At 38.9% G+C, this 23,219-nt stretch overlaps 1 protein-coding gene across 2 annotated transcripts in view; it reads left to right on the plus strand.

Annotated features, from left to right (window-relative positions):
• Positions 1-23,219, plus strand: part of ORC3 (origin recognition complex subunit 3) — a 35,055-nt gene that overhangs the window by 6,276 nt on the left and 5,560 nt on the right. Inside the window, exons 4-16 of one of the 2 annotated variants that reach the window (XM_072332323.1) lie at positions 2,044-2,188; positions 3,492-3,596; positions 4,226-4,380; positions 5,676-5,809; positions 7,511-7,670; positions 8,482-8,595; positions 10,308-10,441; positions 10,914-10,977; positions 15,356-15,472; positions 16,328-16,407; positions 20,105-20,238; positions 22,176-22,258; positions 22,746-22,843. In XM_072332323.1, the coding sequence (XP_072188424.1) occupies positions 2,044-2,188; positions 3,492-3,596; positions 4,226-4,380; positions 5,676-5,809; positions 7,511-7,670; positions 8,482-8,595; positions 10,308-10,441; positions 10,914-10,977; positions 15,356-15,472; positions 16,328-16,407; positions 20,105-20,238; positions 22,176-22,258; positions 22,746-22,843 (1,523 nt within the window). The remainder of the gene's footprint in view (positions 1-2,043; positions 2,189-3,491; positions 3,597-4,225; positions 4,381-5,675; positions 5,810-7,510; positions 7,671-8,481; positions 8,596-10,307; positions 10,442-10,913; positions 10,978-15,355; positions 15,473-16,327; positions 16,408-20,104; positions 20,239-22,175; positions 22,259-22,745; positions 22,844-23,219) is intronic. The other variant, XM_072332324.1, reaches the window with a different exon arrangement.

The raw sequence follows: 23,219 nt of genomic DNA on the forward strand, positions 1-23,219 counted from the left end.
ACTACCTAGAAGCTCAGAGCCGTTGCCATCTGGAAAATCATAATTATTTCCTATCCTAAATGTCCTACCATTTTTCTCTATGAAGGGATGTCACAAAAACTCTCTTCTGTTCTTTCTCCTCTTGATGGAAGATACTTCATCCTATGCTGACGAAATGATGTGGGCCTTGCCTTAGTTTGCTGACGAAATGATGTGGGCCTTGCCTTAGTTTGATTAATCAAAGGGCAAATTGCTTGCAGTTATTTTTGCTGCTACATAGTATTTTATTCACCAAGCTTCTGGGGTCTCTGTAATGTTTCCTACTGAGTCCTGAATTATTGTCCTTTTATCCCACTCTTGGAAAACTTGGAGGTGATAATTGTTTCTGCATAGATAATTGTGATAATTCAGTTCGGATGATGTTTAGTGTGAGCTGCTGCTCCATGTAGCATCGCTTGTGAAGTCAGACCAGGTAGCTGAGAGCTTTACCCAGTCAAGGTTTTATTTCTTCAGTAACTCTAGTGTAGTAAACCTGATCTGTGGTACAATTTCGGACTGCTGGGAATTCTGATAGTGTGCTATGGGAGGCTAGCAGGGAATTCACCAAAGTTTTTTCCAGGGTATTGCTTCCTGATGATTTGCTGGCAGGCTCTGTGCTCGTGCTGTTTTGTTCCGGTTCTCTGGTTTCTAATGGAGGTATTGAACACTGAAGAGGATTTGATTTCCAAGTACTTTGTTGAGGAGCACTCAACCTTTGTGTGTCTATCATAACCTGGGCTGCAGGGGTGGCATTTGGTGCTGACATCCTTTCAGGCTTCTCATATCACGAAAAGCTGGTGAAAGCACTGCACTCCTTTTTGGATTTGTGGAACATGTATTTTTGACCTCTTTTGCTCCAGTGTTGCAGAGTGTCTTGGTTTTAACCACTGCTTTCAACAGTGTCTTGCAAATGTTGTTAGATATCAAGGGCTTTCAGAAACATTCACTTCTTCAAAGGTGACAAATGTCAGGCCTACCTCAAGGGTCCATGTTAGACACACATATCCCAAGTGCAGGGCTGTAACATGGTAATTTTAGAGCTGTAAGGTGCAAATGATGGTTTCAGACTGCATTTGTTAGTACTGTAATAGTGATTGAACTTCCAGTTCAATTTTTCGTACTGTTTTTGAATTTTCCAGAGTAAGCAGTGTCATGCAAGTAAATGAGCTGGTCGCCTGAGGTGCAGAGCAGACTAATATACCTTGTGGAAATTACCAGCATAGTGCAAATAACAAAGTTATTTTGGCACACAAAAAAATAACCCAATGGATTTAAGACAGCTATGTAAGTACATAGGTGCTATGGCAGTCTGAATTCCGTCTTCACAGTGTGCAGTGGAAGAAATAATAGAAACTGTAACCATGCAACGTGAGGACTCGGAATCTTGTTAGATTAGCTCAGTGAAAACCTGTGCAGTAGCAATCAGAAGTTCATGGTGTGTTGGATATGAAGATGATGCTCTGAGGATTGTTGTGGGAACTATAGTAACATAGGAACTAGTGTGATGCTATTATAAAACTGATGACATAAACTCATCTTTTTGAAATGTCATGCAGCAATTTCCCTTCAGTTACCATATAATTTACCTGGTATGAGCTGTGGCAGACAGTCATTATCAAAAAGGTCAGAGTATTCTTGAATAAATAGAGGATGAAGATGTTTTTGTGTACTCTCTTACCAGTTTATCAGCCCTTTACAAGGAGTGCACCAGGAACTCTTGTCTGTAGTTGAAATGGAGCTCAGGGTTTTGAGCAGGCATCATGTGCAGCATCCTGGAGATGTGGTCTTGCTTCTCTTGGTAGCTTCCTCAGCAATACTGCTTTAGCCAACCTTTGTGACTTCATTTAAAATCAACTTCACAGCTACATGTGTCACTTCTTGTTCCTAAGAAAAAGCCCCTAGTGCTACTCCAGATACAACACTGGAGTCTTCAGGAGCAAACTGATACAGGAAAAGGGTAGGAAAATGAGGATACTCTGGTGTTTCTACATTTGTACAGATAAAATTCTTTTTGTCTCCTCACAGCAAATAGAGGAAGAATTGAATGAACAGTTATTTGATAACTTAGTGAGTTTTTTGAAGCGGTCTCATTCTGCATTCCAAGAGAAGAAAACAGAATGGATGTATCGAGTGAAGTCCAGAGAAATCCCTACTGCAGCTCTTGTCTTAGGTAACTTCTTAAAGATATGTTCTGTTCTGTCCATCTGCACTCTTACAGAGGCTTGAAATTGATACAGAGATCAAAGAGAATTGTTTTACTTACAGCAATCAGTGAAGGCCAAGTTGGCTTCAGAAATGTTAACAAAAAGAGTTTGTGCTGGGAGAAGGAAGCAAGAATTGACCTGTTTCCATTTTGTCTGTATGCTTAGTAACTTAGTGCAATCAATTTGCTCCTTCCTTAGAGGTTCATCTTAGGCAACCAGTAGTGATTTGGGTTTTCTTTTCATGATGCAGAGGAGATGCTTTGATTCTATCCCCATATCTGGCACTAATTTCCTTGGTGGTTTCTATGACTAATCCCTGTGGCACAGAATTATACAGCTTCTGTATTTCTGATATATGTTAATGAGTTGACTCTTGCAGAGCATCTTTATGTGTAGGAAAGCGGCATCTTTATCTTGGAAAAGGAGCAGAGGGTGAGAAAAATAGCTGAAGGCCTTGCTAATAAAGTTAGTGATGTTCTGAAGTTCTTTTTTCTTTTTCCCCTTTCAAATAGTCATAACTGAAAACTTGAACCTAGTTCAGGGCAACCTGATTATGTTTTCACTGGTTCATAAACCTATGCTGCAGATGTGTCATGTCAACAGTAACAAAGAGTGGAAGGTTAGTCTGCTTTTGGATGTAGCAGAAAGTGAGAAGTTCCTGCTCTGAATATTTCTGTGGAAAAGAAGCTATGATTTGCCCTCTGAAGACTCCCCTTTCCCCACACTTTTCCCCCTTCCCACTTTCCTTTTATTTTTGACTAAGGATGTTAACAAAGGCGGTAAATGTTGAGTAGGTCATAATTAATTCAGACTGTAGTTCATAAAAACTCACAGTAATTTCCCTGCTTGCAGAAGTCCCATGCAAATTCAGGTCTCGGGGGTCTGCACTGCTGTTCTCCTAGAGAAAGTGAATTTCATCTTTTTATCTGTGGGATTAGTTGCCTGTAGATGTCTTTGAGGTTATGAGTGGCAGGGAAATTAGAAAACCAATCCTATTCCCTGCAGGTTTGCACCCTTGAGAAATCTTTCATAAGAAGTAAGGAAAAATTCTCCATTAGGTGTCTATACAGTGATTCTCTGTTCCTTTCAGCTGACTGGTATTAATATGTATGTTCAGTCTTATGCTGTTTTTTCATCTGTCCTCATAGATGAAGCGATGCTTCCTTGGATATCTGTGTTATCTCCTGGTCTTTCTTTGTCTGCAGCTCAGGTTATCATTCAGTCACCATGGTCACAAGGAAATATGCACTTAAATCATCTTTCTTTTAGGTGTGAATGTTACAGATCACAACTTCACCTTTAGAAGTCTCTCAGAAGTCCTTCAGAATCGTGTTACTCCTTACATAGCGTTGCTAGAAGCCAAAGATTGCCCAGGTAATACTGCAATAGCTTTGCTTCTTCATTTGAATAATCTGTCAATTAACTAGTAATTCCAGTTTTTGTCCCCAAGAGTAAGAATACTGAGATGGAAGAGATCTTGAATACCTTCAAAAGATTTGTCCAATCCCAGGATAATACAGCAGGAATTCCTACTGTGTTTAAGATGGCAGTAAAGATTGAAAGGCCGTTTAGTTGCAGCACGAATGTTGGGAGCATGCTAGTTAGTGTACTGCATGGTAATATTGTAGGTTGGCTTTCCTCTTGTTTGAGAGTTTGATGTATGGCTGCATTCCACTTTTAAATGCTTACTCACATTATTGCAGCAAAGAAATGAGTAGAAAAAAATCTGTCCCATAAATATTATTTAAATGAAAAGATTAAAAGAACACATGGCAGCACCTTCAGATCTATTGGTGACCTTCCAGTTTATTTTTAGGTCATTCTGACAGCAAATGTGGAGTTTAGGAAAGATGTGGGGCCACATCTTAGTGTGAATTATTGCCATCTAAGTAGAAAAGTGGAAAAAAAGTAGAGAGTTTGTTAGAGTATGAGTTGGGGAAGCGCTAAGCGTGAAGGGCACTAAACAAATGTCTTTATCGTATTTCTAAAAATGCGTTGTGAAGGCATAAAAAATCTGATGCAGAAGCTGTTGGGACAGCTGATGAACTGCTGTGTAGATGTGGACTCATCGGAAGAGGAGGACTATGAACATGTTTCCCATAAGAGAGTACGTTGTTCGATGACTTCTCTTATCAACTGGTATGAGAATGCAACAAAGGTAAGATTTGTTTTGTATCACTAGTTTACAAAAACGTCTGACTTTCGTGTTCTTTAAGAGAAGGAAACTGAATACCTCAAATTTATATGCAGTAGTGAAAAAATGCAGAAGGTAAATTGTTCATCTAATGCGAAGAAGCAGCAGAGACTGAGGAGATTCAAGTATAAACCTATAACATATATAACAGATATGGAGTTCATAAGTGATGAGGCATGAATGTCAGGATTCTGGAATGTTATGAATGTCAGAATTCTTGGGAGCCAGAAGCTTAAAATGCAATAACAACTTCATGCTGGGTAGGTGCTTTACTCCCAGGAGTGCTGGGATGTTTATTAAAATAAAACTTGAGGAGAGAACATCCCTCTAGGGGAAAGACACCACACTGCCTGGTGTGGCACTGTGTCATCCGCAGCCCATACTACAATGAAAAGCAGTGACAAAATAACTTTCTAAATGTTTTTTATCCTCATATTTAATAATGCTATTTATGTTTCATTCAGGCTTTTTTTTCTGTCTCGAATGAAAGCTAGAAGTGATTTTTATGAGCAGCATGTTAAGTAAAATTTTAATGAGTGTATACTTTTAGTTACTGTATGAATATGTAGAGAATGGGCAGTTTCCGTGTCCCCAGCTCAAATGTTCCACAGTCTCAGCAGAGCATTACTGTCTCACAGAGTTGTCTTTGTCTTTGATGGCATAAAGAATCATAGAATGGCTCAGGTTGGAAAAGACCTTAAAGATCAGAGTCCAACCACAACCTAACCATACTACCCTAACTAACAACCCTCCACTAAATCATGTCCCTGAGCACCACATCCAAACAGTTTTTAAACACATCCAGGCATGGTGCCCCTACCACCACCCTGGGGAGCCTATTCCAGTGCTTAACAACCCTTTCTGTAAAGAATTGTTTCCTGATATCCAACCTAAAGTTGCCCTGCTGCAACTTGAGGACATTTCCCCTCGTCCTGTCACCAGTGAGACCAACTCCACTCTCGCTGTAAGCGCCTTTCAGATACTAGAAGAGAGCAAGAGGGTCTCCTCTCAGCCTCCTCTTCCCCAGACTAAACAGCTCTAGTTCCTTTGTTTCTTTTCAGTTTGTATATTCTTTGCCTTTCCTGCTGTGCCAAACAGTACGAAGAAAAATTGGAGTTCTTGATGCTTCTGATAAGTACAGTTGTAGCAAAAAAGTCAGTTGAGTCAGCTTGGTACATTATATTACTGTAGACATGGGATTCAGTCTTTTTTTATTTGATTGCCTTCTGTTTATTAATGTACAACCAATGGCTTTAAAGAGAACAGATTCTGAGACTCCGGGCAAAAAAAGAACATCTTCCAGACACTGGCAGTCTCCTCCAGTTGTTGTTATCTTCAAAGACATGGAAAGTTTCACCACAAAAGTACTTCAGGACTTTGTAGTTATCAGCAGGTAATGTCACTTGGAGTTTTGTTCTTCCGCTCCATTACTGGTTTTCTATTTGCAGCTGATAAGAAGTGTAAAAATGAGGGAATGTTACCAGAGGGGAGTTGGAGCAGATGTTGATGCTGCTTATTAGCAGTGGTGATTGAGCAGTGACAGACTACTTCAGATGCTTCTGCGTTTCTGTCCTTCCTTAGTGCTGTCTTCCTTAAAATCATCTCCAGCATTGCAATAATTAGCCCCACAGTTCTCCAAAAGGAGCACCCTGGCTGAAAGTGCGGTTACAGCAGGGTCAGAGCCACAGTTGTAGAGTTAATGCAGTTACAGCATGCACATCTGATGTCACCTCTAAATAAGGCTAGGCAATTTCACTTGCTGTGAGACCCACAATAAAATTGCTTTCTACTTCAAATCTGGCAGATGGGTTCTCTGGAGGGATGTTTCAAGAAGTAAAATCAAAAATCACAATTATCTTGGAATAATTGACTGTAAGGCAGGGGGAAATGAGGTTTTAATTGTTTCTTAAGTGTCGTGCTCTATTTTGCTTTTTGTGGCAAGGATAAATACCTCATTATGAGCATTTGGAGTGCAGACAAAGTGAAGTTTATGTCTGTCACAGCCTACTAGCTGCATGTACACTTTTAAAATAGACCTTGTTTCAAAAAATTTCAGAGGATTCAGCTGTTTTTATGACTAGGAGTTGGCTTGATTAAAGCAGAAGAGAAGAGGAATGCAATGAAAGCTAGGAAGAGTCGCATGATATTAAAGAGTTCTTTGGGTTAATTGTAGAACTCAGATTTATTCTCACCCTTTGCCTTAAACGTGTCTGTTTAAGATGTAGTGGGTTAAGAAGAGGTTCTTCTGATTAGTTGATCACAAGTGGGCAGTGATAAGTAGTTTTGTTTTTGTGTTTAAGTTTATACAAGGAGGTAATTGTAGGAGTGTCAGTTGAAACACTGAGGTCAATAAGCGGCTGTGGTAAAGGATGATAAAAAAATGAATGGAGGTGATTTAAGGTAGCAACATTTGGGTTCCTTTGAAACTCATAGTATCATAGTATCATAGTATCGTGCGAGTTGGAAGGGACCTTAGAGATCATCGAGTCCAGCTCCCAGGATTCGAGCCTTTCTGTGTAGCAGAGCAGCATTTAAATGCTCTTGAGGCTGTTAGCTGTGCAAAGTCTCTTCTTGTTTTTCTTTATTTCTTTGGAAAGAAAAAGAAGCAAGTGCTAATATTCAGTTCTCTGGATGGGTTGGTACAGCACTGTAACTGGAAAGATGCTTTTTATGCTGCTTCCTGAAATTAGAATCCAAAAATATCATTTAATTTTGTTTTCTGTTTTAGGGTTTTAAGTAGCTTCCTTTTGTGTTTTGTTTTTTTTTCTCCTTGTACTGCATAGAATCATAGAATCACAAGGTTGGAAAGGACCTACAAGATCATCTACTCCAATCATCCTCTCTTTACCATACCTACAGAAAACCACTAAGCCATATCTCCTAGCTCCCTATCCAGACGCTTCTTGAACACGGCCAGGGATGGCAACTCCACCACCTCCACCACACCTCAACACTTCTGTTTGTTTGGTTTATTTCTTTATTACAACTAAGTCATATGGGGTCAATACTGTGATAGGAACGTAATGTGTTTTATTTCATGAGTTTCTGCAATGTGTCTGTTAAGTTGTTGTTCTTTCTTCTCTTCTTCCCATAGTCAGCATATTGGTGAATTTCCTCTCGTACTGATTTTTGGAATTGCTACATCTCCAATGATTATCCACAGCTTACTTCCTCACTCTGTTTCCTCTCTGCTGTGCATTGAGCTTTTCCAGTCCCTTTCCTGTAAGGACCACCTGTCTACTATAATTGACAAGGTAATTCCATTTCTGAATAGGATGAGTATATGTATTCAAGCACACTGTACACATACAGCTTTTAAATACAAGTTTGTCTGAAGCTTTAGAAATGGAATCTGTTCCTGAGTGATTTGAATTTTGGATATTTGTATCCATAACTGCAGGGTAGCTTCTTAGTTCTGAGAGCTTCCTTTCTACATTGAGACACACCTGCTTTCATCTTTGATTTAAACTGACATCTGTGCGTACTTGCTTGGGCTATTACTTTGACCTTCCCACCTCTTTCAAGAAGAGTAGTGCTTTGATCCGAGTTTCACTTGCTGAGAAAAGGATAGCCCTAAGAACAGGAAAAAAATCAGTTCAGCCTGAATTCTGCGGTCTGTAAAAAACTTAGCAGTTATCCAAGTGGTCGGTTCAAATAAGCACTCTGCTTATGTAATTTTGCATGTACTCCTCTGTGCAGGATTTCTAAACTTGCTGTTTTACATGCTGAAAGTAGCAGTATCCCCAGTTGTTACAGTGATCTTCTTTCCACTGTTTGTAGTTTAAAAAATAATACAGGAATAATGTTAAGCTAAAACTAACTGAAAGATTGCACGTTAATTACTAAAAGGAACTTAGAAAAATGTGGTGAAATAATAAACTGGAAGACAGTCTTTACACGGGTGTTTGTCCTTCCAGATATGTTTTTAGAAGTTGGCAGCATATTCAGCATTTCATTTACTCAAATGTTAATGTGTGCTAAGAGTCAAATTGTGAATATAAATTCTACTGAGTTAAATTCAGGAAAGAATTTTTATGCCTGCGTTTTCCTTCTTGTCCCCTTTAGGTACTTTTAACAACCCAGTTTCCACTTAAACTGAGTGAGAAAGTTCTACAGGTTCTCATCAACATATTCCTCTACCATGATTTTTCTGTCCAGAATTTTATCAAAGGATTTCAGGTAGGCAGTGGTAACAGGAACTCACATTATGGGTGGTGAAAATGAAGTGTGATTCATTCATGATTACTAGACACTGAAAGACATCTCTGGTTCCTATTCTTGCTGTCATTGATGTGGATGAAAAAATGCCCTTTGAAAACAGCTTGGTTCTGTGAACAGGTGGGTGTTTCTCTGCCAAAGTTCTAAAGAAAAGCTTCCAGGAGTGGGTGTAAGCAAGCATTTAAAGGACAGCCCATTCTGCCACAAAAAGTTGTATTTAAAAGATGCACTTAGTGTGACCTGTGACAGTGGGCAGAAACACCTCTCTTTTGCTGTAGTTGTAGCTTCAAACACCCTTGGCACTACCCTCCGTCTGGGTATCAAGTTGCTGCTTTGATCCTCTTGGGCTGGATTTGTCATGGTGTGAGTCAGCTACAGCAACGTCTCTTCCCCACTCCATGCTCGAAGTCCTTCTGGAGCAATTTCTGCATTCACACTTGAGTTTTCAGAGAAACAGGAGCTGTAGGGTCACTTCCTTTTTGCCGCTAAGTAGGTGATGCTTATAATCAGCTGTGCAGCAATTCAGGAGTTACATTTACCCTCTCAGGAGACAATGTGGAAGACTTGGTGAAGTTATAAAAATAATAATAATAGTTTAAAATTACACAGGATATGTTTTTTTGTTTTTTTGATTGTTTTTTTGCTTGTCTTTGTATCTAGATGTATTTCTGCCTCTGAGTCTCAATGTAGCTTTTATTCCTTGTGAACTTCTCTGTATTTTGTTTCTATTTGCTTGGTGCCACAGAGGAACTTGCCAGTAAAACTTGATATTTTCAAGTCATATGCATTTAGAGTATCCAGGGTTCTTTGATGTTTAAGATTCAGCTTCTCTTATGTGAAAGAGTTGCCAGGACTTAAGGATTCCCCATTGGCCTGATTTGGAAATACAAACCCTAGTCCTCAGGATATGTCTGTGTCCTTGTGCATCAAAGTACTCAAGGAAGTATCAAGGAAGCAATTTCAGATCAGATTTCCTAAGTGATGATTACAAGGGATCACCATGGTCCCAGTTATGTCTAGGAGTAACCCTAACGTTTCTGACAGGAAGTGTCTCTTGACTTTGATGGTTTTTGCTTTAAATATTTTTAGTGAGGTTTTCCATCTGTTTTTAAGACTAGATGTGATCAACACGTGCTTATTTTGTAAGGCCCTGGTACTAAGAATATTTAAGACAGCTAAAATCAGTGACAGGGAATTTGTATTTGTGCACAGTAAGAACTTAGCAGTGTATTTTTGTGTACATGAAACAGAAATTGAAATGAGGACATGGTAAGTTTACTTGTATACTGTAGTTGATTTACATATCTTAATATATACACATTCATGAACATTGGAGCTGTATATGTAACCTAAAGATTGCAGTAATTTGCATAAATGAATAGAAAATATTTGACAGACCATAGTTATGTAAGAGGGGAAATGATGAGATACTGAATTTGAGTAGCACATAGAGCAAAAAAAGGTAGTTATATGACTGCATTTAAAGCTCTGTAATCAGTGTAGTGTAGTGATGTGACTTGTGGAATGTTTACGAATGGTAGTGCATTTATTTAAAGGAGTGCAATTACTGCCATTGTACTGTATGTACTGTAGTGATAAGAAAGCCTTGAAGGGTAGACATAGCAGGAAGGGTGAATTTTGTTATCATCACTGGCTCTTGCTTTCTTTTTCAGCTCTGTATTGTGGAGCACTTTCATTCCAATCCTCTTAGTATACTGTGTTGCCAGCTGGAAGAAGCAAAGAGGAGGGTGAATTCTTTATCACATAATCAGTGTGAAAACGTTCGAAGACTGCCCTCTTTTAGAAGGTAGGAGGTGAAATGAATTTTTGGACAGTCTTATGTTTAGTCAGCTTTGAGAATGATGAAAGGAATCTGTAAAGTGCGAAAACTATGGGCTATTGGTGCATATGTTTGTGTAAAGAGAGAAATTATCTAAAGGAAGATGGTGCTCAGTATTTTCAGAAACCCTAAGTTTTCTGGTATAGGGAGTATAGCTTCTGTGGTTTATACTCTGTTTTTCCCTCTTGTCCTTAATAGAGACGCAAGCTATTAAAACAAGCAACCATAAATCACTGTTGGACTTGTTAAGCTGACATGGAACATAATCTCTAGGGTTTTCTTGTGGCCTTTCAACTTGCTGGATCTGACTGCCCCTTTTTGAATCTTTTCAAGTAAATCCTTACAGCAGCGTAAATGCTTTTGATTTTTTTTACCCGTAAAACTTTTTAAGCTCAATCTACATTGTAATTTTTGTGTTCCTGTTTTTCCTTGCCGTCAGGTTTGTGGAAAGTCAAGTCTCAGAGAAACAGATTGCACTGCTGACAGCAGACACTTCCTTAAAGGTAAAATTTTAAGACCATCTTTGGGTAGCACAAATTATTTTCCAAATATATTAACTTATGTGGAAGATAATAAATCACATGACTAAGCTGTATGGTTCCCATGACTTCTTTTATACACTACGTACTCTGCTTCACGTCTGGTGGTGGAGAATTAGGATCAGGTCAAAGTTCCAAATCTCTGGGTTTGCCCGGTACTTTTATACAAGGCTGCACAGTTTTTCTTGCATCAGCTTTTAGCTACGTGTAGAAATAAAACTGCCTAGAGAGAAGGTTATGAGGCTTATTTATGGTCTTGTCTTATAGTGCTTACTCAGACTGAGTTTCTTGGAAAGTCAGTGAAGTGTTTAAAGAATGAGTAACTAATCTTGAAGGTTATTTCTTAAGCTTTTAATCCTCCGTACCCTCCGAGCAGTCTCTGATTGCACGCAGTAGGGCAGACCAAGTCCTAAGGCGCACGTTCACACCAGATGTTGTGCAGGTTGAAAATCTTAATTTATGCTGCGTGTTTATCTAGAAGTTTGTCAGGTGATTGAAGCCAAGCTGCTATTGTGAGCATTTTAAGTGTTCATCGTCCTCTAAAAGATCTGTTGGTAATTATCATTAGCTGAATCCCTCCCAGTGCAGGCATCGTTCAGGATAAAACATTTCTCTCAACTTCACCTGAAGTGTAGCAACCTGTTGGGCAAATGGTACAACCAAAGACAAAGCTACTCATGTATCCTAGCAGGTCTTCCTGGTACTTCTCAAATATGAAGAACATTCATGGAATCGCAAGGTTGGAAAGGACCTACAAGATCATCTAGTCCAACCATCCTCTCATTACTGTTGCTACCACAAGCCACTAAACCAGATCTTGTAGCTCCTCATCCGGACGCCTCTTGAACACTGCCAGGGATGGCGACTCCACCGCCTCCCTGGGCAGCCATTCCAGTGCCTGACCACTCTCTGAGAGAAAAAAGTCTTTCCTTATGTCTAATCTAAACCTCCTCTAGTACAACTTGCGGCCATTTCCTCGGGTCCTATTTGTTGCCTGGGAGAAGAGGCCAAACTCCTCCTCATCCCAGCCTCCCTTCAGGAAGTTGTAGAATGTGATGAGGTCTCTCCTGAGCCTCTTCTCCAGAAAAGAAGACTGTTGTTGCTAATGTTTGAAAGAGAGCGGACAAATTTGCGAGTGCAATGCAATTCTAGTAGTCAAAGCTAGAGATGATTTATGTGTGATTTTCTGATCTATGGTTTTCAGCATTGAAAATAGCTTCAGCAACTGCTGCTTCCTTGCTGTTTATTCACACCTCAGCAGATGTGCCAGCACAGCAGCTTGCATGGCTGCAGTATAAATGTGATCAGAGAAACAATCCAACTTAAATAACCTGACCAAAAACAAAAAGCTGTGGAGTTTTTCTGCTGGCTTATTTCTGCAGAATAATTTCCCCAACCTGTTCTCTCTGCAGGTGCATAAATGTGTCTGCTAAAACAGCAGGAAGGGAGGAAGGAGTGGGAATGAGCGGCAGTGACTGCTTCTTTGTTTAAACACCGCTTAATGGGCTGCTGCTTTATAAGTTGAATATTCATCAGTATGTTTAATAAGTACAATACACTCCTTATTTCATAAGCTCATCGCTACCCTGGAAGTCTGGGAAAGAAACAGCCAGAACTCTTGTGTCTGTGTGCACATAATGCTTCTGATAAACCTTACCATAAGGCACTAGTTCTGATCTCTGCAATAGCAGTAGGACTATGATTGCATTGCCAAGCTGGCAGCATTATTTACTTGGGGGGAAAAAAACCCACATTAGCATTAATGAGCTGCTGTTTCTTCTGTATACCTTCCTGACCTGCAGTACCGTTCCTAACTTGGGAAGTACTTTTAAGGATGTGATGGCGATGGTACTTAAAAATTTACTGTTCACTTTAAGGACCAGGTAAACTTGCTGTTCAAACTTACCAACTACATTTGCAGTGTTCTTTTTCAGCTGCTGTTTGTTGTCTGTGTTGGTCCTTTTTTTCCCTCTCTTTTATTTTAAACTGCGGGAAGAGTCCCACCTGTTTAGAATAATCAGGATTCAAGTGCATTTTCTCCTCAGTTTTACATCCTAATTGATTACTGCTTTGTCTGAAAGGTTTTCTGGCAAATTTCATTTGAAATTATGTAAGTGGGTTGATCTGTTTTTGTTGAAATAATGTTGCATCATCTTCTAATCATGTCTTCAATCTCTACTAAAAGAGAAATGAGAGAAACAGAATAAGCCTTCCCACTCTGTTATTTGGCAAAATACATACTGCATTTCCACTTATGTAACTGCATCAGTCTTGATCTGAGAGACCTGATAGGGGAAATACAGATGCAAGAGTGTTCTCAGTTTTGTGGAGTAAAACAGATTTAGCAACATTAAACAGAACTTGCTTTCTTCTCTCAGTTTGTTTTTCTTGTGGTGTTGATAACTCTTCTTTAATGATTATTCTTAGCATTCAAATCGAAACCTAGAAGCGCCCATCTTAGGGTCTTGGAAGTCATTTTAGTAATTATTAAGCTAGTGACATTTACATTTTAATTGGTAAGTCCACAAAGGAGAAATGTCTTAATGATTTTTATCATCTCAAACCTTTTCTTAATTTCATAAAACTCTCTGCAACACCAGCTCGTTGTTGATTTCAGCCTGCAGTTTGATACTTGCGTCTTCCACATATTAGTTTTCCTTATATTGCCTGCAGAGAAGGATTTTATTTTGTTTCGATTCATTTTAAATCTTCGATACCCTTTATTTTTAGCTTGACTTTAGAGAGCTTTGGTGGTTTGTTTTGTTTCATTTATTCATTATTTTTACTGCTCGGAGTGGTTCACTCAGAGCTTAGTGAAGGGTGTAATCGGGTTATCTAGATTTACCTGTGATAGAGGCTGCTGCCCCTGGAAGGAGGGTAATGAACAAAAACAGTGGCAGCAATCTAAGGAGAAAACTTATTTTACTAAATACGAATAATATTGGAATACAAGATGACACAATATGATAAAATATAATTGCAACTACTAAATCAATCAAGACAGAGAAAGAGAGAGAAAAAGAGTCCCTGAGAACCGGGGGGCCTACTGTGATCTCTAGGCAACAGGCTGGAATGTTGCTGATAGAGGGAGACGGCAGGGATGGAGCGCTCCAAAGCGATAGAGCGAAAAGAAGGACGTTCCAGCCTGGGAGTGAGATTATATATGTGTCCTCCTCCTCCGGTGATTCGTCTCTGGCCGCGTCGTCCCCTGGGATATGTAGTTCTCCTCCAAGAGCTGAGTACTCGGGATGCTGCCATTCCACAGATCTGGAGCATGAACCTTCCACACTTCCGCATACCCTCTGTTACACTTCCACATACCCTCTGTTACACTTCCACATACCCTCTGTTACACTTCCACATACCCTCTGTTACACTTCCACATACCCTCTGTTACACTTCTGTATGCCATTAACAGCTACACTTTCTTATACCACCAAAACAGTTTACCACTATTTGTACCCTCAGTTAATGATTCATACTGCACATGATGTCATGATGTAGAATATTGACAGCAACAGTACAAAACCATGACAAAGGGGTAGTGAAAATGTAGAAAATTCTGATATTCTCTTACGATCCTTGACTACAATCAAGGGGCACAAGATCTTCTCATTCATAAACTTAATTGTAGTGAGCCTAAAGTACTTAAACACAGCCAGCAGGAATTTCTAGTGGGATTTTCCAGAAGCGTTACAGATTCTTCCATGGGAAGCCAGCGATGATGAGGTGCAAACTGGTCAATTCAGTGGCAGCAGTCCCGTATTTCTTTTTCCTGATACATGGCTTTTTTGTTTGCTTGTTTTTTCCTGTTTCTGAAAATCTGAATCCATAAATAAACAAGTTGAACTAAAAGCACATAGAAGCAGCAACTCTATGTACTGTATCTGCCATCTGATCCTTGTATGTATATCTCATTAATAAAAGCAGGAGCCACCCATAATACAAGAGGGAGATTTTTAAAAGTGCTTGTGATAAAAAATAAAGCAACTAATAAAGACTTGAATAAATGTAGCTGTGTAATTTCTCAGTACCTATTACATGTATTGTCTTGGTTTCAGGAGATATCCCAGCAGCTAAATATTGTTGCAAATGATACTTATGCTAATCAATAACAGCTCTCCAGTGAGATGGAAGAAAAAGGTTTAAAATACGCAGTGTGATTGCAGTGAGCTATCGAACTGAAGCATTTGTACTTGGTGGTCTTAAGTGAAAATGGGGGGTTTAAATCACAGCACACCGAAGCATCAGAACCTCGGAGTCGTTTTAAGAAGTTTGTGAAGGTTTTAAACAAATTCATGTCAGAATGACTTCTGATTGTTTTGTTATCCTGTTGTTGTAGGAAGCAGTGCAGAAGCTATTAGAGGACTTGAATGTCTACCATGAAAATTATTTTCCCATTCTGAGATGTCTTCATGTTTTCACATCTTCTCTTCCAAAGTATCCTTTGGGCAAGCAGGTGAAGTACTCTTACTCTGTTTCAATGAAACATCTTTCATCGTTTCCCAGTATGACGTCTGAATTAGTATTTATGCTTTTTATTTACTGCTCTGCTGTTTTGCCCCCTACTTCTCCAATGGAGACAGATGCTTTCTTGCCATGGGAGGAGATGAACAGCGTGTGGTTTCTCTGCTGGCAGGGATGATAGCTGGTCAGTCAGCAGGAATGTGTTTGTAGAAGGAGGCAAATGTACAGATCAGAAAGTGAATTGGCAAGTTGATTTTTCCCACACTTCCAATTCTTTGAAGTGCAAACAGTGTATATTCTTCTAATACCTGGGAGAGTCAAACAGTCTCATTATGAGAATCTGAGTAGCTGAGTTTTAACAATTTTCTGTGCAAAATAAAATGATAGTAAGGGAACAGTGATAATTGCTTCTAACAGCCATATTGTTCTAATATCAGTCATCCTCATAGTAAGCAATTTCTTATTCCTCTAAAAGAGCAGTATATTCTGTGTGTGTGCTTATCTGTTCTCAATCTCTTACAGTGTTTTTAGAGTCCATCCCTAAGTACAGAATTGAAGTGTTCCCAGTATTTGGGATTTAAGAGTTGTTTAGTTAGTCCCTCACTGATCTGTGCAGTTACCTTCAGCTGGCTGTTTTAAACCTGGTGCAGAGCAACACAGACTCCAGCAATGCAGGGGTTAGTTGTACAAGATACTGAACGCTCTTGATTTATGTTGCAGTCATTCTGTCTATTTGGGAAAGAAGCTCTAAAGGAATTTCACGTTACTTTAAAAAGCTTGTTGTAAGAGTTCTTCAGTGCTTAGCTTGTAAAAACATTTTATTCTTTCCTTACTTTCTGCATAACAGATCAGGGAACTGCACTGTGCGTGTTTGGAAAACCGAGTGTGGGAGACAGAGGAATATGAGTCATCTCTTCAGTTAGCAAGGTGACTTTTTAATCCTTTTTTTTTTATCCCTTTTTTATTCTATTTAATACCACTGTACACATGTAGAATATCACTCGTCTATTACTGTGGAACTTAAAGCTGAGCATGCAACCTGCACTGAAGATCTGCAGCTTGTTGGATTGTTGTCAAGTACATTTGCCTGCTTTCTTCATTTTGTATTCCTGCTGTTTCCTACGAAACTCAGCTGGAATCTAATATTTCTTATGCCCAGTGTAAGTATGCTGGAGACGCTGAGGTGTATTTATGTAAATGAGAACATGAGCTGTATAATTGTTAGGTATTCTTTCAGTATTCTTTCAACATCATTACGCTATATTTTTCAAAGCCTTTTTATTAACAGTTGGTCAAACAAGTTGTTAGTTTTAGTTGGCCTAAGCTGTGATCCATTCTGAAAATAGCAGAATCTGTTCCAAATGGTAACTGTGGCCTTTATTTCTTATTTTTCTGCCTTTTTTCTTTTTTCCCTTTTTTTTTTTTTCCCACATAGAACTTGTCTTTGAGTTTGTACAGGGATTGTGCTAATTGTTATTGAAGTTTAGGAGAGATGTATTATCTATCAGTGTTTAAAATCGAAAAATCATCTAAGACAGTTTTGATAACGGAAAACCTTTAAGTTACCGTGTTGCAACACAGACTTTTAAACTTTCTCTCGTGGCAAGTAACTGTTTCTTGATAACTGCATTTGCTGTAACAGTGCATTATTTATGTTGCTCAAAGAGTTAATACAACACTGTTACCATAACTTCCATGTCAAGAGTCTGAGGTTGTGAGGTTTGATGTTTTGACAACTTAAATTGAATAGAAAAACCATGTCTGTGGTGGGTGGAGGATCACTGGGCTCATGTACGTAAGAGACATTCTCTCCATACTGTACCTTTACCACACTGCATTCTCCAACAGCTCTACTTTACAGCTCTACTATATTTTTACCCTCATCCCATTGGAAGGATTGCTTGCATGAGTTGTCATGTCTGCAGTCATTTCTTAGTTCTGACTCTATTGAATCTTGACAGCACTCAATCACTTATCTGCCCTTTGTCACAAATGTGTCACTATGATTTTCTGTTCTGTTTGTTCTGTAACATATAGTGACTCTTGGCCGTTTTTACCTCTCCTTTTTTCTCCTCCCGTGTTTAATTTGCTTTCCTCCACTCTGAATTCATTTGCTTTCTGGTTGATGCTGCCATCAGATTCTGGCTTATTCCCTCTTCATTCTTTTTCTGTTCATCTCTCTTGTTTTTTTCTCCTACCCTGGCAACCACTACATGGGATTTCTGGTAGAGATAACACTGATCAGAGTGGAATAGAAATATCAGTAATCAGGGTTATTGCTTTCATATATAAGGTGTAGGGGTTTTTTTTGTTGTTGTTGTTTTAGTTTGATTTGGTTTTTGTTTTAAATCCAGAAATTCCATCTTTTTTTTTCTAACTTCTTCATATATATATATATTTTGAGCTTTTTCTTCAACTCCCTTCTCCCCTTTAACAAATATTTGCCATCTCTGATTTTTCTGTATGGGGATCTTGCTGGTGTGTTTCAGAAGGAAGTGGCAAAGTATGATCTTTGCCCTTCCACTGAGTCCTCTTTGCTTTTCCTCCTTTGTTTTACCATGGAATTTATTGACTGTTCTTTAATATCTCTGCTTTCCTAGGGGCTGTATCGCCTATTGATATTCCTTGTGTTCACCCTTCTGTTATTTTTCAGTGTTTTCTGGAGTCATCTTTCTTTTCTTTGTTGTATTAAAGAAGTGAAAATTAGAGAAGAGAGGGAGTGAATGTGAGGTTTAGCAGGTAATCAATCCAGTTCGAAGAGAGAGAATAAAGAGATGTAGGAGAATGTCTCTCTTCAATGATTATGGAGAGCTAACTGGCTTGGGCATCTGGTCAAGATTTATGTGGCAAAACGTTTTAAGGACAGTCTTCTATCTGTCTGAATATGGTACTGTGTTTTTGGCTGCTGATTGCTGATGTCATTGGTCACATGCTGCTTATCACAGTCCAGCCATTCTATATCATTGTGTTGTCCACTTGTCTTATCAGTTCTTCAGGCAATTCTCCCTTCAGCATTATGAAAGAGTTTCTGTGGGTTTCATCCTGGCTTCCTTTCTTCTCTTCCGTAACTCACATCTGAGTAATAAGAGATACTTATTAGATGTATCTGGAGGATGTGAGACAGTTTCTGATACCTGGAATACCTTGCAGTAGTCTTGGATCCAGAAGGCTGGAAAAGACTTTTTACTGTTTCCCAGTGTGCAGTAACAATACTTTTGCCTGTTGTTTGGACCTCCTAGTCTTATCATCTTTGTAAACAAGTTCTTCCCTAGGTTCTTCTGTCTGGGATACTTCTAGAACTTGCACATTGGAAAAAAAACACTAATATAAATGAATGGAAAAGAACGTATTTTCCATTTATGTATCTATACATCTCATCATCCTCTTGTCATTTTATTTATTTAACTGTTGCAGTGTTTTCTCATGCTTGGAACAAGGCCGTCTTGTTCATCTGTTATTCTCTATAACAGTAAATGTTTTCTACCCTTTGTGTGGTCAAGGTCGCCTTCCTTTTGTTAGCTCCTGCTGTTTTTCTGTACAAAATGAAGGTATGTAAAAGCAACTGCTGCCTCGCAAAAATCCATAACCGCAAATCAGGTAAACATCAACTGCTAATCAGAAACTGGAGCTTGAATTGCACTTGCCCTTCCAGTCATCAACAAAGGTGCCCCAGCCTCTTCTAAATGCCTCCTTAAATCTGTCTTGGACGATGTTTAGCTCGCTGACATGGAGACCCACTGCCTGACACAGTCATGGCTGCCATTTCATTGGTTTGTTATCATCATTGGTTTGTTATCATCCACATCTTTTCTGTCTTATGGAATCCTTTAACTGTTGGCGTCTTTGTTTTGTACTTTATAAAGAGAAAGCAAAACCACACGGATAATTTGAGTAGGGCTATTAGAAACAGTAGCTATTACAAATATGTGATTGTTCAAAACTGTGTGGTGTTTGGCAATTGGAATCTCTTGCCATGCATGTGTAGAGGTACTGGCTGGATCTGGTGCCTTAATTCTGGAGCTCATTTGTGGATATGAGCAAGGACTTGCTTGGTTATCTTTTGAATGAAGATTGTGAAACAGGGAAGTGCTTGGTGACGTTTACAAAATGCCCTAATACATAAATAAAAGTAAGTAAACACTAGGCTGGAACTTGGACTGGGTGACTGAGAGAGGTCCTTTTCAACCTAAACGATGCTGTGATTCTAGGAGTGGTTGGGTGGTACCAAATAAATACAGAAAGCAGTCATTCCAGTTCAGGTTGAGAACTCGTTTTGAATCACAGAGAGTAATGTACTTCTTGCATGGGTGAATGTATATTGCTCTGTCCCAGCTGAAACTCAGACATTCTGATTTCATAATATACCATCTTCTTTGGAATCAGTTTTAAACCCTACTATGTTTTTTGTAATGGGGTTCACAGTTTCAAAAGCTACAAATTCTCTAAATTTTGTCTGTTTGTTTGCATTTGTTTGATATCTCTTACTGTCAAAAGGTGAAAAAACTTGTCTTTATGGAGGTTGTCTCCTTGAAAAGGATTTTTTTCTAGTTATTTTTACCTTTTTTTTTTATAAGAACATCAAAAGATGTTTTCGTCATTCTGTGTCCATAATTGTGTCTTTTAGGATGTTGAATAAGTCTGATTTGGTAACCATGCTTCAAAAGTGTGTGGAAATTCTTGTGTCATCTCCTGGAAGGGAGTTTGATGAGATAGTAGAGAAGCTGAAGGAGTTCTTGACCCGGTTTCAGAAACTAGAAGGTGGGTGTGCATCGTCATACGTTCCCTTGCAGATTAAACTGAAACTATTCTGTAATCGGACAAATGGTATTTTTTTTTCCTGGTCATATTCCCTCATTGCAACAAGCTGTCAGATATTTCCAGATTGTTTTGAATTACAAGACACAATTAGGACATGTTTATATGCTTTACTGGTTTGCAGTTCGTGCTTTTCTAAGGCAGAAGAGTGATGTAAGATAAGAAATTGGACAGATCAGCAAACATTACTCACTGGATCTGTCATGTGTATTCTGAGCATTTCACCAGATGTTGCAATTACTAAAAATATTTAACAAAACACTTTTTGAAAGATAAACAGAAGCAGATTTCCTTCTGACGTGGTGTTCAGTCCAAATGTATATAAAGTCATTGCAGTAACCTTCAGTTAGATTCACACGAAAGCTGGACCAGTGTTGGTTGTCACAGCGCTATTGACACACTGTGACTAATCTTGCCCCTCTATCTGGTTATTCATGGTAGGGGCTCATTGTGGAAACTTGAGGAATGCAAATGAACAGCAGTTTTCCATCTTTCAGAGACAAGTTAACAAAAAGTGCCATATTCCATCAGAAACAGGAACTGATGTATTCCAGCATTTGTCTGGAATGGGAATTTGGTTCTTTCCTTTGAACTGTAAAGAAGGGCTCCCTCCTGTTTCTCTTTTGAATATGAAGTGGCTACCATCTCATCTTTTGTATGCGTATTAAATGGAGGTCATTGTCAGTTGGAGCTGCAACACTCTGTTTGGACAAGTAGGTTAAGCTTGGCGTCTTTAGAAGAAAAATTGTTGGTTTTTTGACTGTAGCATGTAATTGTGAAAAGATACAGCAGTGTCAGGGCTGTGGTACAGGAACTAGGGGGCTGCTTTAAAAAGAAACGTGTATTTCACTGAAGGTGCTGGCACTGAAGATCTTGAACTACATTGGAAAACCTAATGGTTGATCTAGTTTGGAAAATTAAAATTAAAGCACTTTAAAATGTAAACTTTCCAGAAGTATTGGATCAAATCGTTGGATTTTTACCTTGGGGGGGAGAGGGGAGAAAGAAAAACAAATGAGAATACGGCAACATACAGAACAATAAGACAAAAAGTCAGTATTTATTTCAAATGATGATTTGAAGAAGTTTTTAAAGCAAGGTCTAATGAGTCCATGCATTCTATGTAGATCATTAACAAGCTTTGTATACAATGATTGGTACTGCTGATGGGAGCTTTATTTATGATCTGCAGGTGAAATCTCCATCTTGGTAACATCTTTGTCCATTAGTAAGGCAAGAAACCTAGTTACATTATGAATAGGACGTAACCTTTATTGTTCAGTGTGGCCTTGATTGTTCTGTCAGCGGTTTTGCTTGTTTGTTTTCAAGCTAACCCTCCCCCCAAATTAACAAACTACATGGCTATGAAAATGAAATTTGATTATAAATTAAGATGAAAATAAATACGGACTACAGAATACATGAGCAGGCTTTCAATTTGCTACTCTGGTTGCAGTTTTTACATTTAGTGTGTGGGCTTATTTCCATTTTAGTAATTGTTGCCAATGTAAAGGAAAAGAAATGCGGTGTGTATGGCTTCTTGAACGTTCATTAAGCATCGATACCGTCTTGCACTAATCTGTCCAGTTTACAAATGCTGAGTTTATGACCCAGAATGACCTAAGTGGATTTCAAGTGATGTGCAAGGCTAGTGCTGGATCTTTTCTCAGGGGTGCATTGCTTCACTTACTTAATAACTGCTGGATAAGCTGCACTGCTGACTTAACAGTCATTTACAAGGGCAAGACTCAAAAGCTGCCTGTATTATTGTCTGTGAACAGGTAACTCTGAATGCTTCTCAAATTGCTTGGGTTAGGAGGTTTATAGGTATGGGGGACGAGTTTACCCCCACATAATAAGCACTAGTTTTGTTCCCATAGCAGAAGTGTACGAAGAACGAGATGAGTCCATATCGCCGCAAAAAGAGCTCCAGAAGAAGACAAATCTTTATCATCTTCAGAAGGTTAGGCATGTGTTGGCTTTACTCACTAGTTCTTTAACTGAATGTTTCTTCAGATATATCAGTCCATGGTTAGGTCTTTCCTGCTTCCTGGAGCACTGGGTAAAAGTTCTGTATAAGCAATTCTTCTGAAAAATGAAGTAATACCGACTCTGTATGTCAGACCTACCTGATGTGTAGAAAATGATAGAAAATATCTGTCATTAACTAGGATTTTAACATGCAAATTAGGAGATTTCTTTGTATTTGACTTGTAAATTATGCTTCTGCCTAACCCACGTTTCTTCAAGCTTCAGGCCTGAAGAATTTTCGTAACTCCTACCAGTTTGAGAACTGGATACACTGGCCTAAATAAACGTAACACATTTCTTAACATCATCGATGAAGACAAGCCAGCAAAAATTACTTATACATGTTCAACATGTCGATTGTGTTCTCCAGAGAGTAACTACCTCCCATGTAGTTTTAGGCACTGTTTTTTTTTTTACAGACTTTGTTGGAGTTGAAGGAATCAAGGCGGTCTAAGAAGCTGACAAAGTTTGAAATGCTTCGTTTTGAAGTTGTTGACTATATAGACAGCCTTGTAAGGTGAGCTTTCCCGTTTGATACTTCTGCATCAGTTTGCACTATACACTAAAACAGAGATTGTGCTAACAAGTTGGCATGGGAATAAGTCTTGTCAAAATTGTCTCTTGGTCCCCATGGTACAAAGCATGCTTCTCCCCCCCACCTTCTTTCTTTCATGAGCACTCTTCCAACCATTTATTTTCAGTAGATTAGTGGAAGTAAGGAAGGCGTAGCAAATAGAGGCTTGGAGGCAGTAATGTAACAAAATTTGAAAGACCTGGGGTGTGTGGGCTAAGAGACGAAGGCACTTATTACTGTACAGCTTTAGTAAAGGGAAGTCGCGGGCTGAAAGTGTGTGGTGGCAGCATGGGTGGGAGTAGAGAAGCTGATAGAAGTA

This window comes from Excalfactoria chinensis, chromosome 3, assembly GCF_039878825.1.
Source record: "Excalfactoria chinensis isolate bCotChi1 chromosome 3, bCotChi1.hap2, whole genome shotgun sequence".
Taxonomy (NCBI): Eukaryota; Metazoa; Chordata; class Aves; order Galliformes; family Phasianidae; genus Excalfactoria; species Excalfactoria chinensis.